The 20,198-nt window shown below is 37.4% G+C and overlaps 1 protein-coding gene across 15 annotated transcripts in view; it reads right to left on the reverse strand.

The window, feature by feature from the left end:
• The window catches only part of BIRC6 (baculoviral IAP repeat containing 6), a 582,018-nt gene that overhangs the window by 276,948 nt on the left and 284,872 nt on the right, over window positions 1–20,198 (reverse strand). For 11 of the 15 annotated variants that reach the window (XR_002787222.2, XM_064277234.1, XM_023555259.2 and 8 more), the window contains 6 exons: window positions 18,463–18,612; window positions 15,983–16,208; window positions 14,406–14,566; window positions 13,260–13,391; window positions 12,633–12,764; window positions 9,661–9,839 (listed from right to left, as the gene is read on the reverse strand). Coding sequence is in view for 14 of the 15 variants with exons in the window: in XM_064277234.1 (XP_064133304.1) it covers window positions 9,661–9,839; window positions 12,633–12,764; window positions 13,260–13,391; window positions 14,406–14,566; window positions 15,983–16,208; window positions 18,463–18,612 (980 nt within the window). In the remaining variant the exon portion in view is untranslated. The remainder of the gene's footprint in view (window positions 1–9,660; window positions 9,840–12,632; window positions 12,765–13,259; window positions 13,392–14,405; window positions 14,567–15,982; window positions 16,209–18,462; window positions 18,613–20,198) is intronic. The other 4 variants (XM_003416066.4, XM_010595851.3, XM_010595849.3 and 1 more) reach the window with 2 other exon arrangements.

The raw sequence follows: 20,198 nt of genomic DNA on the forward strand, positions 1-20,198 counted from the left end.
GACGGCTTCACTGCAGAGTTCTACCAAACAGTGTTTTAACACCACTACTACTGAAGCTATTTCAAAGCATAGAAAAGGACGGAGTACTACCAAACTCATTCTATGAAGCCAGCATAACCCTGATACCAAAACCAGCTAAAGACAACACCAAAAAAGAAAATTACAGACCTGTATCTCTCATGAACATAGATGCAAAACTTCTGAACAAAATTCTAGCCAATAGAATTCAACAACATATCAAAAAAATAATCCACATTGACCAAGTGGGATTTATACCAGGTATGCAAGGATGGTTCAATATTAGAAAAATACTTAATGTAATCCACCACATAAATAAAACAAAAGACAAGAACCACATGGTATTATCAATTGACACAGAAAAGGCATTTGACAAAGTACAACACCCATTCATGATAAAAACTCTCAGCAAAATGGGAATAGAATGAAAAGTCCTCAGCATACTAAAGGGCATTTACACAAAGCCAACAGCCAGTATCATCCTAAAGGGAGAGAGCTTAAAGGCATTTCCCTTGAGAACGGGAACCAGATGAGGGTGCCCTTTATCACCACTCTTATTCAACATTGTGCTGGAGGTCCTAGCCAGAGCAATTAGGCTAGACAAAGAAATAAAGGACATCCAGATTGGCAAGGAAGAAGTAAAATTATCTCTATTTGCAGATGACATGATCTTATACACAGAAAACCCTAAGGAATCCTCAAGAAAACTACCAAAACTAAGAAAAGATTCAGCAGAGTATCAGGTTACAAGATAAACATACAAAAATCAGTTGGATTCCTCTACATCAAGAAGAACATCGAAGAGGAAATCATCAAATCAATAACCATTCACAGCAGCCGCCAACAAAATATAATAAAAAAAATACTTAGGAATAAATCTTACCAAAGATGTAAAAGTCCCATACAAAGAAAAGTACAAGGTACTACTGCGAGAAACCAAAAGGGACCTACGTAAGTGGAAAAACCTACCTTGCTCATGGATAGGAAGACTTAACATTGTAAAAATATCTATTCTTCCAAAAGCCACCTATACATACAATGCACTTCCGATCCAAATTCCAATGACATTTTTTATTAAGATGGAGAAACAAATCACCAACTTCATATGGAAGGGAAAGAAGCCCTGGATAAGTAAAGCATTACTAAGAAAGAAGAACAAAGTGAGAGGACTCACTCTATGTGATCTTAGAACCTATTATGCCGCCACAGTAGTCAAAACAGCCTGGTATTGGTACAACAACAGACACATAGACCAATGGAACAGAATTGAGAATCCAGATATAAATCCATCCACATATGAGAAGCAGATATCTGACAAAGGCCCAGTGTCAGTTAATTGGGGAAAAGATAGTCTTTGTAACAAAATGGTGCTGGCATAACTGGATATCCATCTGCAAAAAAATGAAACAGGACCCATACCTCACACTATGCACAAAAACTAATTCCAAATGGATCAAAGACCTAAACATAAAATCTAAAACAATAAAGATTATGAAAGAAAAAATAGGGACAACATTAGGAGCCCTAATACAAGGCATAAACAGAATACAAAATATTACAAAAAAATGACAAAGAGAAACCAGATGACTGGGAGCTCCTAAAAATCAAACACCTACGCTCATCTAAAGACTTCACCAAAAGAGTAAAAAGACCACCTACAGACTGGGAAAAAATTTTCAGCTAGGACATCTCTGACCAGCGCCTGATCTCTAAAATCTATATGACTGCCAAAACTCAACCACAAAAAGATGAATAACCCAATTAAAAAATGGGCAAAGGATAGGAAAAGGCACTTCACTAAATAAGAAATTCAGGCAGCTAACAGATACATTAGGAAATGCTCTCGATCATTAGCCATCAGAGAAACGCAAATCAAAACTAGAATGAGATTCCCTCTCACTCAAACAAGGCTGGCATTAATCCAAAAAACACAAAATAATAAATGTTGGAGAGGTTGTGGAAAGACTGGAACACTTATACACTGCTGGTGGGAATGTAAAAATGGTACAACCACTTTGGAAATCAATTCAGCGCTTCCTTAAAAAGCTAGAAATAGAATTACCGTATGACCCAGCAATCCTACTCCTCGGAATATATCCTAGAGAAATAAGAGCCTTTACATGAACAGATATATGTACACCCATGTTTAATGTAGCATTGTTTACAACAGCGAAAAGATGGAAGCAACCAAGGCGCCCATCAACGGATGAATGGATAAATTATGGTATATTCACACAATGGAATCGATAAAGAACAGTGATGAATCTGTGAAGCATTTCATAACATGGAGAAACCTGGATGGCATTACCCTGAGTGAAATTAGTCAGTTGCAAATGGACAAACACTGAATAAGACCACTATTATAAGATCTTGAGAAATAGTTTAAACTGAGAACAACACACTCTCTTGTGGTTACGGGGTGGGGGGAGGGAAGGTAGGAGAGGGGTATTTACTAAATAGATAGCAGACAAGAACTACTTTGGGTGGAGGGAAGGACAACACTCAACACCGTGGAGGTCAGCACAACTGGAATAAACCAAAGCAAAGAAGTTTCCTGAATGAACTGAATATTTCAAAGGTCAGCGAAGCAGGGGCAGAGGTTTGGGGACCATGGTTTCAGGGGACATCTAAGTCAATTGGCATAATAAAATCTATTAAGATAACATTCTGCATCCCGCTTTGAATTGTGGCGTCTGGGGTCTTAAATGCTAGCAAGCAGCCATCTAAGATGCATCAATGAGTCTCTAACCACCTGGATCAAAGCAGAATGAAGAACACCAAGAACACAAGATAATAATGAGCCCGAGAGACAGAAAGGGCTACATGAACCAGAGACTACATCATCCTGAGACCAGAAGAATTAGATGGTGCCTGGCCAAAACCGATGACTTCCCTGACAGGGAACACAACAGAGAACCCCTTAGGGAGCAGGAGAACAGTGGGATGCAGACCCCAAATTCTCATAAAAAGACCAGCCTTCATGGTCTAACCGAGACTGGAAGGACCCCAGTGATCATGGCCTCCAGGCCTTCTGTTGGCCCACTACAGGAACCATCCCCAAAGCCAGCTCGTCAGACACGGATTGGACTGGACAATGGGTTGGAGAGGGATGCTGGTGAGGCATGAGCTACTTTGTTTGGGTGGACACTTGAGACAATGTTGGCATCTCCTGCCTGGAGGGGAAGTGCGAGGGTAGAGGGGCTTAGAAGCTGGCAAAATGGTCATGAAAAGAGAGAGTGGAAGGAGGGAGCAGGCTGTCTCATGGGAGGGAAAGTAACTGGGAGTATGTAGCAAGTTGTGTATGGGTTTTTGTGTGAGAGACCGACTTGATTTGTAAACTTTCACTTAAAGCACAATAAAAATTATTAAAAAAAAAAAAAAAGGCAATAATCCAATGATTAAAGGGTTTTAAAAACTGAAGTCCTAAGTCTAAGTCCAGGTTATAGCACTACAAGCCATATGAGCTATGCCAGCTTCACAATCTCTAAGGCTCACTCACTTCCAGCATGAAAAATGGAGAAAAAAGCAACTGCCCTGCCTGCCTCAGAGTTATTTTAGTAGTAAATCAGACAGAGAACATGGAAGTTCTCTGAAAAATTAGATGACCCATACAAATGTAGATTGATATTGCTCTTACCATTGTTTATGAATTATGACGATAAAGCAACAAAATCTCCAGTGATCAGGAGAATCAAGACCAGACAATTATGAAGCATTTGCATAGTACATAGCCAGTGGTAGAAAATCAGGACATAGCTCTAAAATCACTTACCATTGGTCTTCCTGTATCCTCCCCCCTCCAAAAGAAGTGGTGTAGAAAACATAATTCACCACATAAATAAAACAAATGAAAAGAATCACATGATCATCTCTCCTGGTGAAGAAAATACATTTGATAAAATCCAAGACCCTTTTCCTGATAAAAATTCTCAGAAAAACAGGAATAAAAGAAATATTCCACAACATAATTAAGGGCATATGTGCAAAACCAACAGCCAACATTACTGTCAACAAAAAGAGATTGAGAGCATACCCCTTGAGAATGGCAACAAGATAAGGATACCCTTTATCACCACTCTTACTCAACATTGTACTGGAAGTCCTAGCCAGAACAATTAAGGCAAGAAAAGGAAATAAAGTATATCCAAATTGCAAAGGAAGAAGTAAAATTATCCCTATTTTGGGATGACATGATCCTATACAAAGAAAATCCCTGAGGCTCTACCAGAAAGTTACTGGAACTAATAGAAGGATTCCGCGAAGTGGCAGGGTACGAGATCAACACACAAAAATCAGCTGGGTTCCTCTATGCTAATAAGGAGGGCTTTGAAAAGAAACTCAAGAAAACGATACCATTTCCAATAGCCCCCAAAAGGATAAAATACCTAGGAATAAACCTAACCAAGGAGAGAAAAGACTTATACAAGGAAAACTATAAAACACTATTATAAACTAAAAGATTTACATAAAAGGAAAAACATTCCATGTTAATGGACTGGAAGATTAACACTGTGAAAATGTCAATAGTACCAAAAGCGATTTATAGATATAATGTAATCCCAATCCAAATGCCAATGGCATTCTTAAATTAAATGAAAAAAACTTATCTCCAACTTATATGAAAAGGAAAGAGGTTCTGAGTAGCTAAATCAGTACTGAATAAGAACAAAGTAGGAGGTCTCACACTTCCCAATCTCAAAACTTAATATACAATCACAGTAATCAAAACAGACTGATACTGGTTCACAATGACAGACACGCAAACCAATGGCACAGAATTAAGGACCCAGATATAAATCCATCAATCTATGGACAGCTAATCTTCAACAGAGGGTCAGAGTCCATTCAATGGGGAATAAATAGTCTCTTTAACAAATGGTCCTGGCAAAACTGGACACCCGTTTGAAGAAAAATGAAACAGTATCAATACCTTACACCATGTACAAAAACTAACTCAAAATGGATCAAAGACCTAACTGTAAAAGCTAAAACTATAAAGTTCCTGAAAGATAACACAAGGACAAAGCTAGGGGTCGTAATTCTCAGCATAAACAGACTATATCAAACACAACTAAAAGTGCACAGTTGACAGGAGATTCATTAGGTAATTGGGACCTCCAAAAAATTAAAATCAAAAGACTAAGAATAAAAAGAGAACCTATAGATTGAGAAAAAATCTCTGACAACGACATGTCTGATAAGGATCTAATCTCTGAAATACATACAAAATTTGAACAACAACAAAAACACAAACGAGCCAATCAAAAAAGGGTTAAAGACATCAACAGATACTTCACCAGAGAGGACATTCAAGCGGTCAACAAAGACACGAAAAGGTGTTCACGATCATTAGGCATTAGAGAGATACAAACTAAAACTACAATAAGGTACCACCTCACCCCTGCAAAAACGGCAATAATCAAAAAAAAACAGAGAAGAACAAATGCTGGCAAGGTTGTAGGGAAATTGAACTCATATATCGCTGATAGGATTGTAAAATGGTACAACCACTACGGAAAACTGTAAGGCACTTCTCAAAATCTAGACATAGAAATATCTTATGATCTAGCAATCCCACTCCTTAGGTATATACATATATCCAAGAGATCTAAGAGCAGTGACACAAATACACATATACACACCTATGTCCCACTATTATAAAAGTCAAGAACAGATACGCACGCAGAAAGCAACGTTCATTGAGGGCTACGAGAGATGGACGGGAGGAGGGTGAATCACTTTTTAGATAGCAGACGCTTATTATTTTGATGATGGGAAAGGCAAAACCAAATATGAATGAAGTCAGCACAACTTGACAAAGGTAAATAAAGATACCAAGAAGTACTGTATTTTTATGCAAGTAGTATAACTTCTTCATTTGTTTGCCAACAGCACCCTGCCACCATGAGGTATTTTCATAAGCGCCACTATGTCAATTTTTTTTACATGCTGCTATAAAAAGAAAAAATCAGCATACTGCACATATGAAAATAACCTCATGGAGAGAGCATGGCTGGCAAACAAACATAGAAGGCAGGTGTTATTTGTGTAAAAATACGGTACACAAGCAGAAGGGACAATTTCAGTAAATGCTATAAAATATGTAATTTTGAAACAACATTAACAACCAAAAAATATATGTATGGTTACGCAGGCAGATATGTATGCATACATGTATATAGGAAGGCATATGCAAGTAAATGCACATGCATGTATAGGGGTATATTTAGGAATATGTACATACACATTTACATATACAACAAAGCACACAGGGTGCATAGTTAAGGAGGCTTCCTAGAAATATCCAAACACATCCCAGGATTGGTTTACTGGGTTAAAAGGCTTAGGACCATAGTCTTGAGGGACAAATCAGTCAATTTGCATAACAGAGTTCATAAAGATAATGCTCTACATCCTAGCTTGGTAACTACTGTCTGGGGTCTTAAAAGCTTGTGAGTGGCTATACAACTACTGGTCTCTACTCTCATGGAGCAAAAAAAAAAGGGAAGAAACCAAAGGCTCAAAGAAGAAACTAGTCCAAGGACTAACAGCCTATGTGAACCACAGCCTCTTCTAAACTGAGACCAGAAGAACTAGATGGTGCCAGGCTACCACTACCAGATGTTTTGGCCAGGGACGCAATGTAAGGCCCCAAATAGAATGGGGGAAAAATGTAGAACAAAATTTAAATTCCTAAAAAAGGCCAGACCCAATGGACCAGTAGAGACTCGAGGAATTCTCGAGACTACTGCCCTAAGATATTCTTTGAACTTGGAACTGAAGTTATTTCCGAGTGCCACCTTTCAGCCAAATAATAAATTGGCTTATAAAATAAACAATATCACGCATGAGTAAAGTGTTCCCTTAAACAGTCAACTATATGAAACCAAATGATCGACATTTACCCAAAAGCAAAAATGAGAAGGCCAGGAGGGGAAGAGATGCTAGATGAATGAACACAGAACAAACAGAATGGAAATAATGAGAATACTGACACACGATGAAAATTGTAACCAATGTCATATAACAATCTGCACAAAAGCTATTAAATAGGAACCTAACTATAACAACATAAACGATGACTATACATGTGGACCTTGCCGGATGGAATACACAGGAATCAAATCGACTACACCTGTGGAAAGAGATGATGGAAAAGCTCAATAACATCAGTCAGAACAAGGCCAGGGGCCGACTGCACAACAGACCATCACCTGCTCATATGCGAGCTCAAGTTGAAACTGAAGAAAATTAGAACAAGCCCACAACAGCCAAAGTACAAACTTAAGTATAACCCACCTGAATTTGAGACCATCCCAAGAACAGATTTGATGCACTGAACACTAATGACTGAAGATCAGATGAGTTGTGGAATGGCATCAAGGACAGCATACATGAAGAAAGCAAGAAGTAATTTAAAAGGCAGGAGAGAAAGAAAAGACCAAAATGGATGTCAGAAGAGACTCTGAAAGTTGCTCCTGAATACAGAATAGCAAAAGCAAAAGGAAGAAATGATGAAGTACAAGAGCTGAACTGAAGATTTCAAATGGTAGCTTGAGAAGTCAAAGTAAAGTATTGTAATGAAATGTGCAGCTACAAAGCCAAAGGGAAGAACACACTTGGCATTTCTCAAGCTAAAAGAACTGAAGAAAAAATTGAAGTTTTGAGCTGCAATACTGAAGAATTCTACAGGGAAAATACAAATGATGCAGGAAGTGTCAAAAGTGGATGGAAGGAATATGCAGAGTTACTGTACCAAAAGAACTGGACGACGTTGAACTGTTTCAGGAGGCAACATATGATTAATCGATGGTACTGAAGGAAGAAGTCCAAGCTGCACTGAAGACACTGGCGAAAAACAAGACTCCAGGAAATGACGGAGTATCAGTTGAGATGTTTCAACAGATGGATGCAACATTGGAAGCACTCACTCATCTATGCCAAGAAAATTGGAAGACAGCTACCTTACCAACTGACTGCAAGAGATCCATATTTGTAACCATTCCAAAGAAAGGTGATCCAACAGAATGAGGAAATTATCAAATGATATTATTAATATCACACACAAGTAAAATTTTGCTGAAGATCATTCAAAAGCTGTTGCAGCAGTACATCAACAGCGAACTGCCAAAAACTCAAGCATGATTCAGAAGAGGACGTGGAATGAAAGCTATCATTGTTGATGTCGGATGGATCATGACTGAAACCAAAGATACCAGAAAAATGATTACCTGTGTTTTATTGACCATACAAAGGCATGTCACGGTGTGGATCATAACAAATTATGGATAACACTGAGAAGAATGAGAATTCAAGAACTCTTAATTGTGGCTCATGAGGAATCTGTACTAAGACCAATAGGCAGTCGTTTGAACAGAACAAAAGGATACTGTGTGGTTTAAAGTCAAGAAAGGTGTGCATCAGGGCTGTATCCTTTCACCATGTGTATGCTGAGCAGGACTACATGAACAACAACAGGGCATCAGGACTGGAGGAAGACTCATTAACAACCTGCGATATGCAGATGACACAACCTTTGTTTGCTGAAAGTGAAAAGGACTGGAAGCACCTACTGATAAAGATCAAAGACTACAGCCTGCAGTATGGATTACACCTCAACGTAAGACAAAAATCCTAACTGGACCAATAAGCAACATCATGATAAACAGAGAAAATACTGAAGTTATCAAGGATTTCATTTTACTTGTATCCACAATCAACGCTCACGGAAGCAGCAGTCAAGAAATTAAACAATGCATTACATTGGGAAAATCTGCTGCAAAAGATCTCTTTGAAGTGTTAAAAAGCAAAGTCTCTTTAAGCACTAAGGTGCACCTGATGCAGGCCACGGTGTTTTCAGTTACCTCATGTGCATGTGAAAGCTGGACAATGAACAAGTAAGACTGAAGAAGAACTAATGCCTTTGAACTACGGTGTTGATGAGGAATACTGAATATACCATGGACTGCCAAAAGAATGAGCAAATCTGTCTTGGAAGAAGTACAGCCAGAATGCTCCTTAGAAACAAGGATGGTGATACTTTATCTCACACATTTTGGACATGTTATCAGGAGGGACTGTCTCTGAAGAACATCACCCTTGGTAAAGTGGAAGGTCAGCAAAGGAGAGGAAGATTCTCAACGAGATGGACTGATAAAGTGGCTGCAACAATGGGTTCAAGCGTAACAACGATTGTGAGGATGGCGCAGGACCGGGCAGTGTTTCATTCTGTACATAGGGTTGCTATGAGTCAGAGCCAACTCGACAGTATCTAAGACTAACAACAATTTGCTGTGTAAGCTTTCACCTAAAAGACAGTAAAATACTATTTAAAAAAGAAGTGGTGGGTTACTATTAGAGGGCATAGGAAAGAACTCTCATATCTTAGGAAATAAGTATTATGGTTTAAAATAATTACACCCTACTGAGTGTATGTTGTAAAAGCTAAGTAGTTTGCCTAAAGTTAATTCAAAATAGATTCTTAGTTACATATTTCTTTAAGTTGTTGCAGAGAAATAACACAAACAAACCAAGGAGCAAATGAAATCTCAATGAAGGGTCATACTACTTCCGACAGTATGCCAAATCTCATCTACAATGTTTAAAATACCACAGTTACAGCTCAAACTAACTTTTTCATACCTTGCCTGCTGCAACTTTTGCCAAGAGTGAAGCAAGTGAGCAACCCTTGTTACTCTGATGTTTTAGGGATGGAAGTCTTACTACAGGACGTATACCACCATTACAGGTCTCATCTGCTCCTCTTTCATTCACTGCCTTGACATGGATTAAAAATGAACGGTATTTTCCTCCTGCCATACCTATGGAAGTAAGAGAGAATGGAGTAAATAACTGAAACACCAAAAGAGCAAACTGTTTTTCATCTTCATAGGTCAAGTTAAATAATTAACTGAGCAAAAAAAAAATACACTTAGCCAGAATTTTCAAATTACACTGTTTGAGAATATGGTTGAAGATGTTTAATATGTTGACAGTGAAACACAAAAAACACAGGGGTTATACGAACAGTCTAATACAGAAAATTTTGACTCCTATAAACATTTGGTGTGGATTTTTAATCACAGAAATTTTGTGAACTGCAGAAAAATACAAAACAAAAAATCATCATTAAGGTACCACCCACAGACAATCATCAACATCATTATATGTATCCTTTCAGTCTTTTTTCTGTATGTATGCACACATGCACACACATACATACACATAACCATTATGGTATTAACAGCTAAAAATGCATGGTCTTTGGAGTCACTGCCTGGGTTTTAATAATGGCTCTGCCATTTATGAGGCATGTGACAAATTAACTTGTGGTTCAGTTTCTTCAAATGTAAAATGAGAATAATAATGGGACATACCTCAGAGTTAAGTAAAACACATGTAAGTGTGTGCTTGACACAAAGGATGCTCTCAGTAAACATTAATTTAATACTCAGAATATTAAATTTTCACTTAATAATTATCATAATTTATTATTATCAGTGTTCTGTTTTATATTGCTTTAATTAAATTGAGATTGTACTGCACAATGTATGTGTGAAATATGTTGTAAAAATACCCTAACATTAATACACTCACCCACCAGCAAACCATCAATCTATTGTTGCCTTAACCAAAAAAACAAACCCGTTGCCATTGAGTCGATTGCAACTTATAGTGATCCTAGAGGACAGAGTAGAACTGCCCCACAGGGTTTCCAAGGAGTGATTGGTAGATTCAAACTGCAGACCTTTTGGTTAGCAGTCAGGCTCTTAACCACTGCAGGACTCAATTGTAAAACATACCTTTGTTGCTTTACATTAATCTGCCTGCCAACTATGCTAGCACTACAGCATTATACTCTTCTTATTGCTCTATGATCCTATGTTCTAGTATCTGACAAAAGAGACTCCATTCTCAATCTTCTTTATCTAAATTTTTGACCAGTCTCACTGTTTTATTCTTTTATAAAAATGTAGCAATTATTTTCCCCACTTTCAAAGATGACTTCTTGGGAATCTGATGAGAAATATATCTTAATACAGGAAAACTAATATTTTACTTAACTGCATCTTTCTAGATAAATATCATATATTTCCATCTTCCTCTTTGTCAAAGCTAACATTTTAACTTTCATATAAAAATTTAAGTTTCACATGCTCGTTGAACAAAAATAAATAACATTGTAAGCAAAAGGAGAGAAGAGATCTTATTAGTTTTGCTCACCCTCTATCCCACCATATAGCCTAACATATCAAAGGGTATGAAAAACTCAGTAAATGAAGGAGATGTAGTCAAGAAAGTACAATGGAAGTTGTATATGTACCGTATCTGCAATTAAATGTAAATGTGTTGATGTGGACAAACATTATGAAGGGAATGTTCACAACCAAAATAGTTCTTATTCAGGTGGTCAGATATTTGGGGAAGGATCTCTACACCTCATACCACCCTCAAATTTTCTTTAACAACTGAGATAGTTTTTTGTTTCTTGGCTTTTTTTAATTTACCCCTGGAATACAGAAGCTGAAATAAAGTACTACTGCTACCATTTCTATTTATTATCCATGTAATTGCTAATTATCTTTAAGCATACATAAATTATAATTAGCCCTTATTTAAGACACTCAAATCACTAAATCTGGTACTATCAAAACTCTTCTATAAAAATCTTCTTTTAACACAAGATACTATTATCAGATACAACAAACACTCTGAAGACATACACAGGACACAGGAAAGGTGAAAATAACAGAAGTGTCTGATTACTCGCAACAGCTCCGTATATCACACTAACTTAACCTGTATTCATTTTCTTTGTTTTTTCAAGAAGTACTAAGAACCCCCCTGAAACTATGGCCCCCAGACACACTGTTAACCCAGAACTGAAACCATTCTCAAAGCCCACTCTTCAGACAAAGATTAGACAGGACTGTAAAACAAAAAATAATACATGCGAGGGATGTACTTCTTAGTTCAATCAGATATACGAGACCAAATAGGTAGCTCCTGTCCAAAAGCTGGATGAGAAGGCAGGAAGGGACAGGAACTAGTCAAATGGACACAAGGAACCCAGAGTGGAAAGGGAGTGTGCTGTCACCTTGGGGGATTGCAACTAATGTCACAAAACAATGTATGTATAAATTTTTGAAAGAGAAATTAACTTGAGATATAATTGTTCATCTAAAGCACAATTAAAAAAAAAAAAAAAAAGTACTAAGACTTCCATGGCAAAGAGTAGTCTCAGAAGTATCACATAACCATACAGTCACTTATGAAAGAAAATGACCTCAGCTACCAGAAAACTGGTAGTATTTCTAATTAAAGTCCCAAACAAAACAGTATCTTATATTCTTGAGTTAAGTTTTGGAAAATCTTTTTTTTTTTTTTACAACTATGATATTACTGGAGTCCAGGTGACACGGTAGTAAAGAGCTGGGCTACTAACCAAAAGTCAGCAGTTGAAATCTACCAGCCGCTCCCTGGAAACCCCTACAGGGCAGTTCTTCTCTGCCCTGTAGGATTGCTATGAGTTGGGATCAATTCGACGGCAACAGGTGTGACGTGGTGTGTGTGTGGCGTCATTCATACTGTTTTTGTAAAACATACTACTTTACCTTTAACAAGTTTGGGGCTTGTTAATGTCAACATCCCAGCATGTCCTGATAGATCAAGGCCACTAGCAAGCCATACTGGCCCACAGAGAATATCTTCTTTATGATCTTCTAAAAATGGACATAATCTAAGACCTAAAGAGAAAAACACACATTTTTCTTTTAACTTAGGCTGTAATTTAAAATGTCATATTTAATAGTCAAATATCCATTCCATTTATATGTAAGACCACCACATAAAATACCATACTTTACAATGGGTTCAAGTAAGAATTCACTGTCATGCTAATAAACTATAATTAGTTATCTGATATACTATTATCAATAGTATGTTGCTTTCCAGTACCATATTATTTTATATCTCACCATGATTTTCATTAACATTACAAAACCACGACGTGATTTCAAATCCCAAGATATTTAATAGTAACGTGAAAATTAGTGCAGCTGTGTTCACAAAGATAAACAGAAAGTTAGAGCATATTGCCAAAGCAAAATTATAGGTTATTTTTTAATTGTGTTCTTAAAACCAAGTTTTTACAAGCCATAATGAAATCTCTGCCCCACATGATTCATTCAGATTACTACTCCTTTTACTGTCAGGGACAACAGCTCTATAATTTAACTCACACTGTGATTCCTCTACATCCATGTGCTGAACTTCTTCATTCAAATCAACCAGGGACGGTTTCCCATTTTGTTCCACTTCAATGTTAAGAGCTGGAGACAAAGGAAAGGTGATCTGCCTATCTACTGCTGTTTCTAGAGGATAAAAATATTAGTAAACTTAATTTTGTTTAATATCAATGATTTATGTGCCTAAAAATCTAGAATGTTCTTTAAACTGGGAACTACTATGATTTTTCTCAGGGGAAGAAGAAACTTAGGTTCAATTAATTGTTTCATATACTCTCCTCTCTCTTTTAATGGGAGGAAAATACTTACCTGAATAAATAATTTTATTTATTCAGCACACACAACCACACTAAAGTTTTTACCCTAGGCTGCACAGTACAAGCACCTACAGAGCTTTTAAAAATACCAATGCCTAAGTCCTAGATTCAAATCACAATCTGTTATGATTCAAAAGAAAACACATACACGCACAAATATACATATAATACAACATATACATATATAATTTTTGACTATGGAAATTTTTCAGGTTTCAGTGTTTGTACCTCTAGTGTTCAAGATTAAGATGGCATTTTGCTCTGAAATTATCCCCAGTCTTCTTAACTGAACTCTTAGGGAGAAAACACTGAAAATGCCTAGTTCCTAATACACTTAATGTGCGCAGCCTGTTGTAACAACTCAGTATATCAAATTATGAATTTTTAAGGAAGATAAATATATGGGTATATTACTGGCTTTATGAGTATATTTACTGGGCTTCGTTAATAACCTTAAAAGAATGTGTAGCTTCCCTAACAAAGTTCTTTTCACAATGAAGTCTCCTCTTATAAAAAGAAATGCGTAAGACTAGTAATGCTAAAAGCAAAACTAATTCACCAAAGAACTAATCCCACTTCCCAAAATGCATGATTAAGTTATTCACGCTTACGCAATTCTGAAAATTTTTGAGTTACTGAAGAGTCCTGAAATGGTCTCTGGATTGGCTTTTGTTAAAAAAAAAAAAAAAAAAAAAGTGGGGCAGGCAAATAGATTGGGATGTGGGGATAGATGTCAAAGCTAGACAGCCAAGTTGCAAACACTTTTTCAAGGAAATCAACTACAAGATAAAATATTCAAATATAAGTTTTGATCCATTCTTACCACTGACTTTCCCTAAGCCTGGAGCTTTATTTTTCAGAAGTGTCACTTGTATCTGTGGAATATTGGTGATATTTGAGTTCAAAGCGAATTTGAAGTCCACGTGTCCAACCATACAAGCTTTAGGTAGAACTAATTCAAATACATGTTCATCCCAGCTGTTGCTGCAATTAAGGGGGAAACGCTAAATAAGGCAAAAATCTTTGATGACAGTCACATTATCATTCATATCGCCTTTCATATATTTTGATTTGCAGTCTTAGACAAAATATAATGTTTCTCAACGGGATGAAGAGAGAAGATAAGCAGCACTCACTAGAGAGGTTAAACCTAGGGCAATGAATGATCCTACTTAGCAATCTACGCCTGTCTTGAGAACTGTACATTATAATAAATTCTTGTTCCTCATAAATACTCTAAATATGCTGAAAAATTAAAATCTCTAAGCCATACTCTTCCACTAAATATCAGACTAATATTCAAATGCCTACCAGGTATCGCAAACTTACCATGAATAAAATCAAACTACTTGTTTACTCATTCCCAATCTCAGTAAACAGAAACTCCACTTTTCAATTAGCTCCAGCCAAATCGTTAAGAGTCATCCTTGACTTTCTGTCTCACACCAGAAGCTCAATAAGTAAGCAAATCCTGTTCCCCTTACCTCTAAATTATATCCAGAGTCCAACCACTCTTTTCACTACCTCCATGAAGCTACCTTTTCACCTGGATTACTGCAATAGCATCCAAACGGGAATCCTTGTTTCTATAACTGTCCCTGCACAACCATCCATAATCTATTCTCACCAGTACAATCAGATTAATCCTTCGAAAATATAAATCATATCACATCACCCCTATATTCAAAATCTTCTAACACCTTCTCATCTCACTCAAGGTAGAAGTCTTACTACAGCCTATAAGTTCATTCATGATCTGGCTTCCAGCTACCTTTCTAACCTCACTTCTTGCTGGTCTCTCCTACATTTGCTGCAAGCCATCACTGGTCTATCTTGCTCTTTTTAGAACTCATAAAACATACTCCTCGGAATCTTTTTATTTGCTATTGTGCCTGAATTACTGTTTCCATTGGGTTCTGCCTCTGTTCCCTTGTGTAAAAAATACCATATACATCTCAATTGTCTTTTTCACTCTGTCTCACACACACACATACACGCACACACCCAACCACTACTCTATCCACATACAGTATTTTAACATTCTTCATAGCAATTATAACGAAATGACATACTACATATTTCTTTATGGTCTGTCTGTCCTCACTAGAATATAAATTACATGAGAGCCACATTGCTTGTGCCTATAAGAGTGCACAAACAAGCATTTAAATATTTGTTAATTTGTGAAATGAATGGCCAAACTCATTGTAATGGTGGATTACTCTATTTTATCCTACAATTTAAGAATAACAACATAGCAATTTCTAAAGTCAATGTGACAAATAGAAATAAGAAATAAGTCATCAATATGCAAAAGTTAAGCAATAGTAAAATACTTAAGAACTATTTCCTCTAACAAATATTTAATAGGGAATTAAATACTTTAGAGGAACATTTTACCTGTCAGTCTGTAGTTTCCAAGTTCTAGTATGTTGAGCGGCATCTCCATGGTGTTGTTGATGTAAATGTTGAGGGTGTCTCCTTTGCTGCTGTTCTTGTTGAACTTCTACCCAGCATGGAGGAACAGTAGCTGAAAATCGTGGAGTCAGAGTCTCAAAGCGAGTTAGCTCCACTAAAGACGTCAAGATTTCAAGGGTGAATGGCTGGTCCACCAATAGGTCAACTCCTTTACATTATTGAATGTGGTATTTGAAAAGATCATTTACCCCAAAAAAAAAAAAAAAAAAAAGTTTTAATTCACATTTTTGGTCTATTCAATTACAACACTCACCAAGTATCTGGAAAACCAATAAACTGGACTTAGGCAAAAAGCACCTGTGACTTCATAAGAACAGGACAAAAAATTCTTTAAAATTACAAGCTTATTTCAAATCACATTAGTCCTTGTTAATATAAATTCATCTTTTTCTCAAAGATAATTTAAATCTTATTAAAACAATATTAAATATTGTTTTAATAAACATTAACAGCATGAGCCAATGTCCTTTCTTTGAACAAAATTTACTCCTTTATAACCTAATTCATCTTTCCTCTGTTCTAAGGTATTTTTATGGACTTTCCATGAAAATTCTTCTCCATTCTATCAGAAACCTATAAAATATGAAAACACACAGTATGTTACCTTTTAAAGCCAAGTTATATATTTAATGAAGACAATGAAGTTTTGGTTAACTGTAGTAAGAGAAATAACTGAAGGAATGTATGAACTGCTAGTATAAGGCAGTGGTTCTCAAGGGGTGTGAGGGAGTGGTGGGGTGAATTTTGCCTCCCCCCAAGGGGATATTTGAAAATATTTGATTGTCACAAGGAGTGGGAGTGAAGCTGTCGTGTGCTCTACTAGCATCTAGTGGGTAGAGACCAGAGAGATGCTGCTAAACATCCTACAATGCATGGGGTGCCCACCCCAGCCTTCCACAACAAGAAAGAATTATCCAATCCAGAAAGCCAATAGTGCTGAGGTTAAGAAACCCCAATATATGCGGTAACGATGATTACCAAATATTATACTGGTAATTCTTTAAAAAAAATTAAAAAACCACTAATATTAACATACACTAAAAAACCGAAAACCAAACCCACTGCCATCGAGTCGATTCCAACTCATAGCAACCCTATAGGTCAGAAAAGAACTGCCCCATAAGGTTTCCAAGGAGCACCTGGTGGATTTGAATTGCCTACCTTTAAGTTAGCAGCCGTAGCTCTTAACCACTATGCCACCAGGGTTTCCTAGCATATACTAAAAAAAAAACCAAACCAAACCCACTGCCATCGAGTTGATTCCGACTCATAGCAACCCTATAGGACAGAGTAGAACTGCCCTATAGAGTTTCCAAGGAGCGCCTGGTGGATTTGAACTGCCGACCTCTTGGTTAGCAGCCATAGCACTTAACCACTACGCCACCAGGGTTTCCGTGTAGCATATACTAGTAATCACTAAAAGTTTGCCTTTGCTGCAAGAAAGGTTGATCAAATGCTCAAATATAAGTATACATGAAGATCAAATACCAACTCCATGAATTACTTATACATAGAGTATGTTTTGAGTTTTAATATGCTTTTCATTAAAGATCTTTTAATCTTCCTATAAATGTTAGCTCCTGGTGATAAAATGCAGTAAGTGCTAAGAGTAAAACATAGCTGCTCTATGGAAGGATAAAAGGCCTAACAAGATGCATAAAGTGTGTGTGAGGGGGGTGGAACATAGCTTTCTAGATTAGTATAAAATGTAAAGGGCATGAAACTGAATTGCATACTGAAAAAAACATGAAAATTTTATAGTAGCTAGAGATTGAAAACAAGGCTAGGTTCATTTCATAAAAGTCCACAAAGTAAGTAAAGATTTTTAAGCAGGGAATAACATGCTATCATTATTATTTCTTTTGAACAATAGTGCTAGAGGGCACTGTGGAACTTAGGTGGGAGAAAAGGCAAAACAAACTAAAACAAAACTATTTGGAGGTCCAAGATGAGGCAATGAGGGTCTGAATATACCACTCCAGCTAGAGAATATTTTTTTCAGGTTTTGCATTTCAGTAGTAATATTAGCCATTCCACTAATTTTACACTTACTTAATGAACTCATCTCTCATGTTTTTTCCCTTTCTAACTAAATCAAATGCTACTTAAGGACATAAATAATGTTTTTATCTCTTCAGTGATTCATCCATACTAACCAGCCTAACACAAGCTGAGGACTTTTTTCATTTTAACATTTACACTATTTTCCAACTACTGGAAAAATGCTGATAAATGGTATACAAAAATAAGTCTGGTAAAAAAATGTCAACATGAAATAAACTCCCTCAAAGTAATCAAGAGTTAATCACAAAAATATAAATGTTTACTATCATATAAGATTTCAGAAACGTTTAACATCACAAAATTTACATTTAAAAAATAATTTAAATTTTATATTGTACCTGAAATACCAGGACTTGAAGGATTTGATAATGGTTTGGAACCTTCTGAAGAGGGTTCTATTCCTTTAGAAAGAGATCCATCCACTAGTATATCAGCTTCATCAATATCATCACAGGTTCCTCCAATTTGGAGAAAATGAAGCTCACCACCTATGGTGTAGTAAAATTCCATCAACACAGATACTGTAAAAATGGATAAACATTCAAGTGCATACTACTTAGTTAAGAAACTTAATTTAGTTTAATAATATGCAATAGGCAGAAAAAGAAGGTAGGCAATTAAAGAGGATTACCAAGTGATCTACCCCCAAGAATTTATAGAAATTTAACTGTCAAAGAATTGCAAACTGAAAATCATTTTAAATGAAGAAAATGACAAATACATAACATCCCTGCAAAGAGGTATTTAACAAGTACATACTGTACACTAAACACTATTTTAAGGAGCCCCGGTGGCGCAATGGTTAAGTGTTCTCAGCTGCTAACCAAAAGGTCAGTGGTTCCAAACTACCAGCTACTCTAGGTGAGAAAGATGTGGCAGTCTGCTTCCATAAAGATAAAAGCCTTGGGAGCAGAGCCAACATGGTGCTATAGACAGAAGCATCCCATGCCATTTCTCTACAGCAAAGAGCCAAAAAACTAAGAAAAACAGATACATATGTCAATCCTGGAACCCTCAACATCAAATGAAGGAATAAAGAACTGATTAAGCACCAAATGGAAGAACAAACTGACAGAGAAGAGAGAATGGAGCTACAGAATGGAGGTCCCCAGCCAGCTAATGTGGCACAGATTCTCAATCTTTGAGCACAGCCACCAATGATCCAGACAGGGGGTACAAGAAGACAACTTCATGGAGCTCCCAAGAGGAGACAGAGCACCCAGCAGCCAGAGATACATGCTTTCCCATCCCCCGTATGCTACCTCTGCCACTTTCCAACAGGCCACTGTTGCTCAGCCCGAGACACACCAGTTTAGTGCTGCACTGGGTCCACCATGCCCCTACAGCACCATATTTTGGGGGATTTTTTCCACTTCTTCTCTCTCTCTCCCTTTCTTCCTTTCCCTTCTCCCACCCATCTAGCCTGGTGCATCAACTCCACCTCTTCTTGACAGGCCGTGTCACACCACTCAGCTACAAAGCCACCAGAACACAACCTCACTGGGTCGGCCCTGCCCCTAACTGCCAGCTGATTCAGCATCATTTTTTTTTTTTTTTAATCTTTCTCTTTCTCCCTTTTCTTTCTCCCTCCCACCCAGGCCCTGCGCTGTCTAAGCCCTTCCTGACGAGCAATGCTGTACCACCCAGCTAGAAATATATCAGCTACCCTGGTCCCACTCCACCTCCAACAGCTACTTCCCTGGGCCCCACTTTTGTTTTGTTTTGGGTTTTTTTGCTGTATCTCTCTTACCCTTTCTTCTGGCCACCTAGACACATGCACCACCCCCACCCACTCTCAACAGGCCGTGCCACACCGCTCAATTAGAGTGCCACTGGCACACTGCCTCCCTGAGTCTACCCTGCCCCCACCCATGGACTCCCACAGCACCACCATTTATTTTATACTTTTTTTCTTCATTTTGCTTCTGTTACTCTCTCTTCTTTCTCTCTACCACTTAGCTCTGCACATCACATCCTTTCTTGACAGCCTCTCTGCACCAAGTGCCATGTCCCTTAGTGGCACTTGAGCAGACCTCTGGACCTGCGGGACCCACCCCAGCAACCCCCTGGCCCC

This window comes from Loxodonta africana, chromosome 26, assembly GCF_030014295.1.
Source record: "Loxodonta africana isolate mLoxAfr1 chromosome 26, mLoxAfr1.hap2, whole genome shotgun sequence".
Lineage (NCBI taxonomy): Eukaryota > Metazoa > Chordata > Mammalia > Proboscidea > Elephantidae > Loxodonta > Loxodonta africana.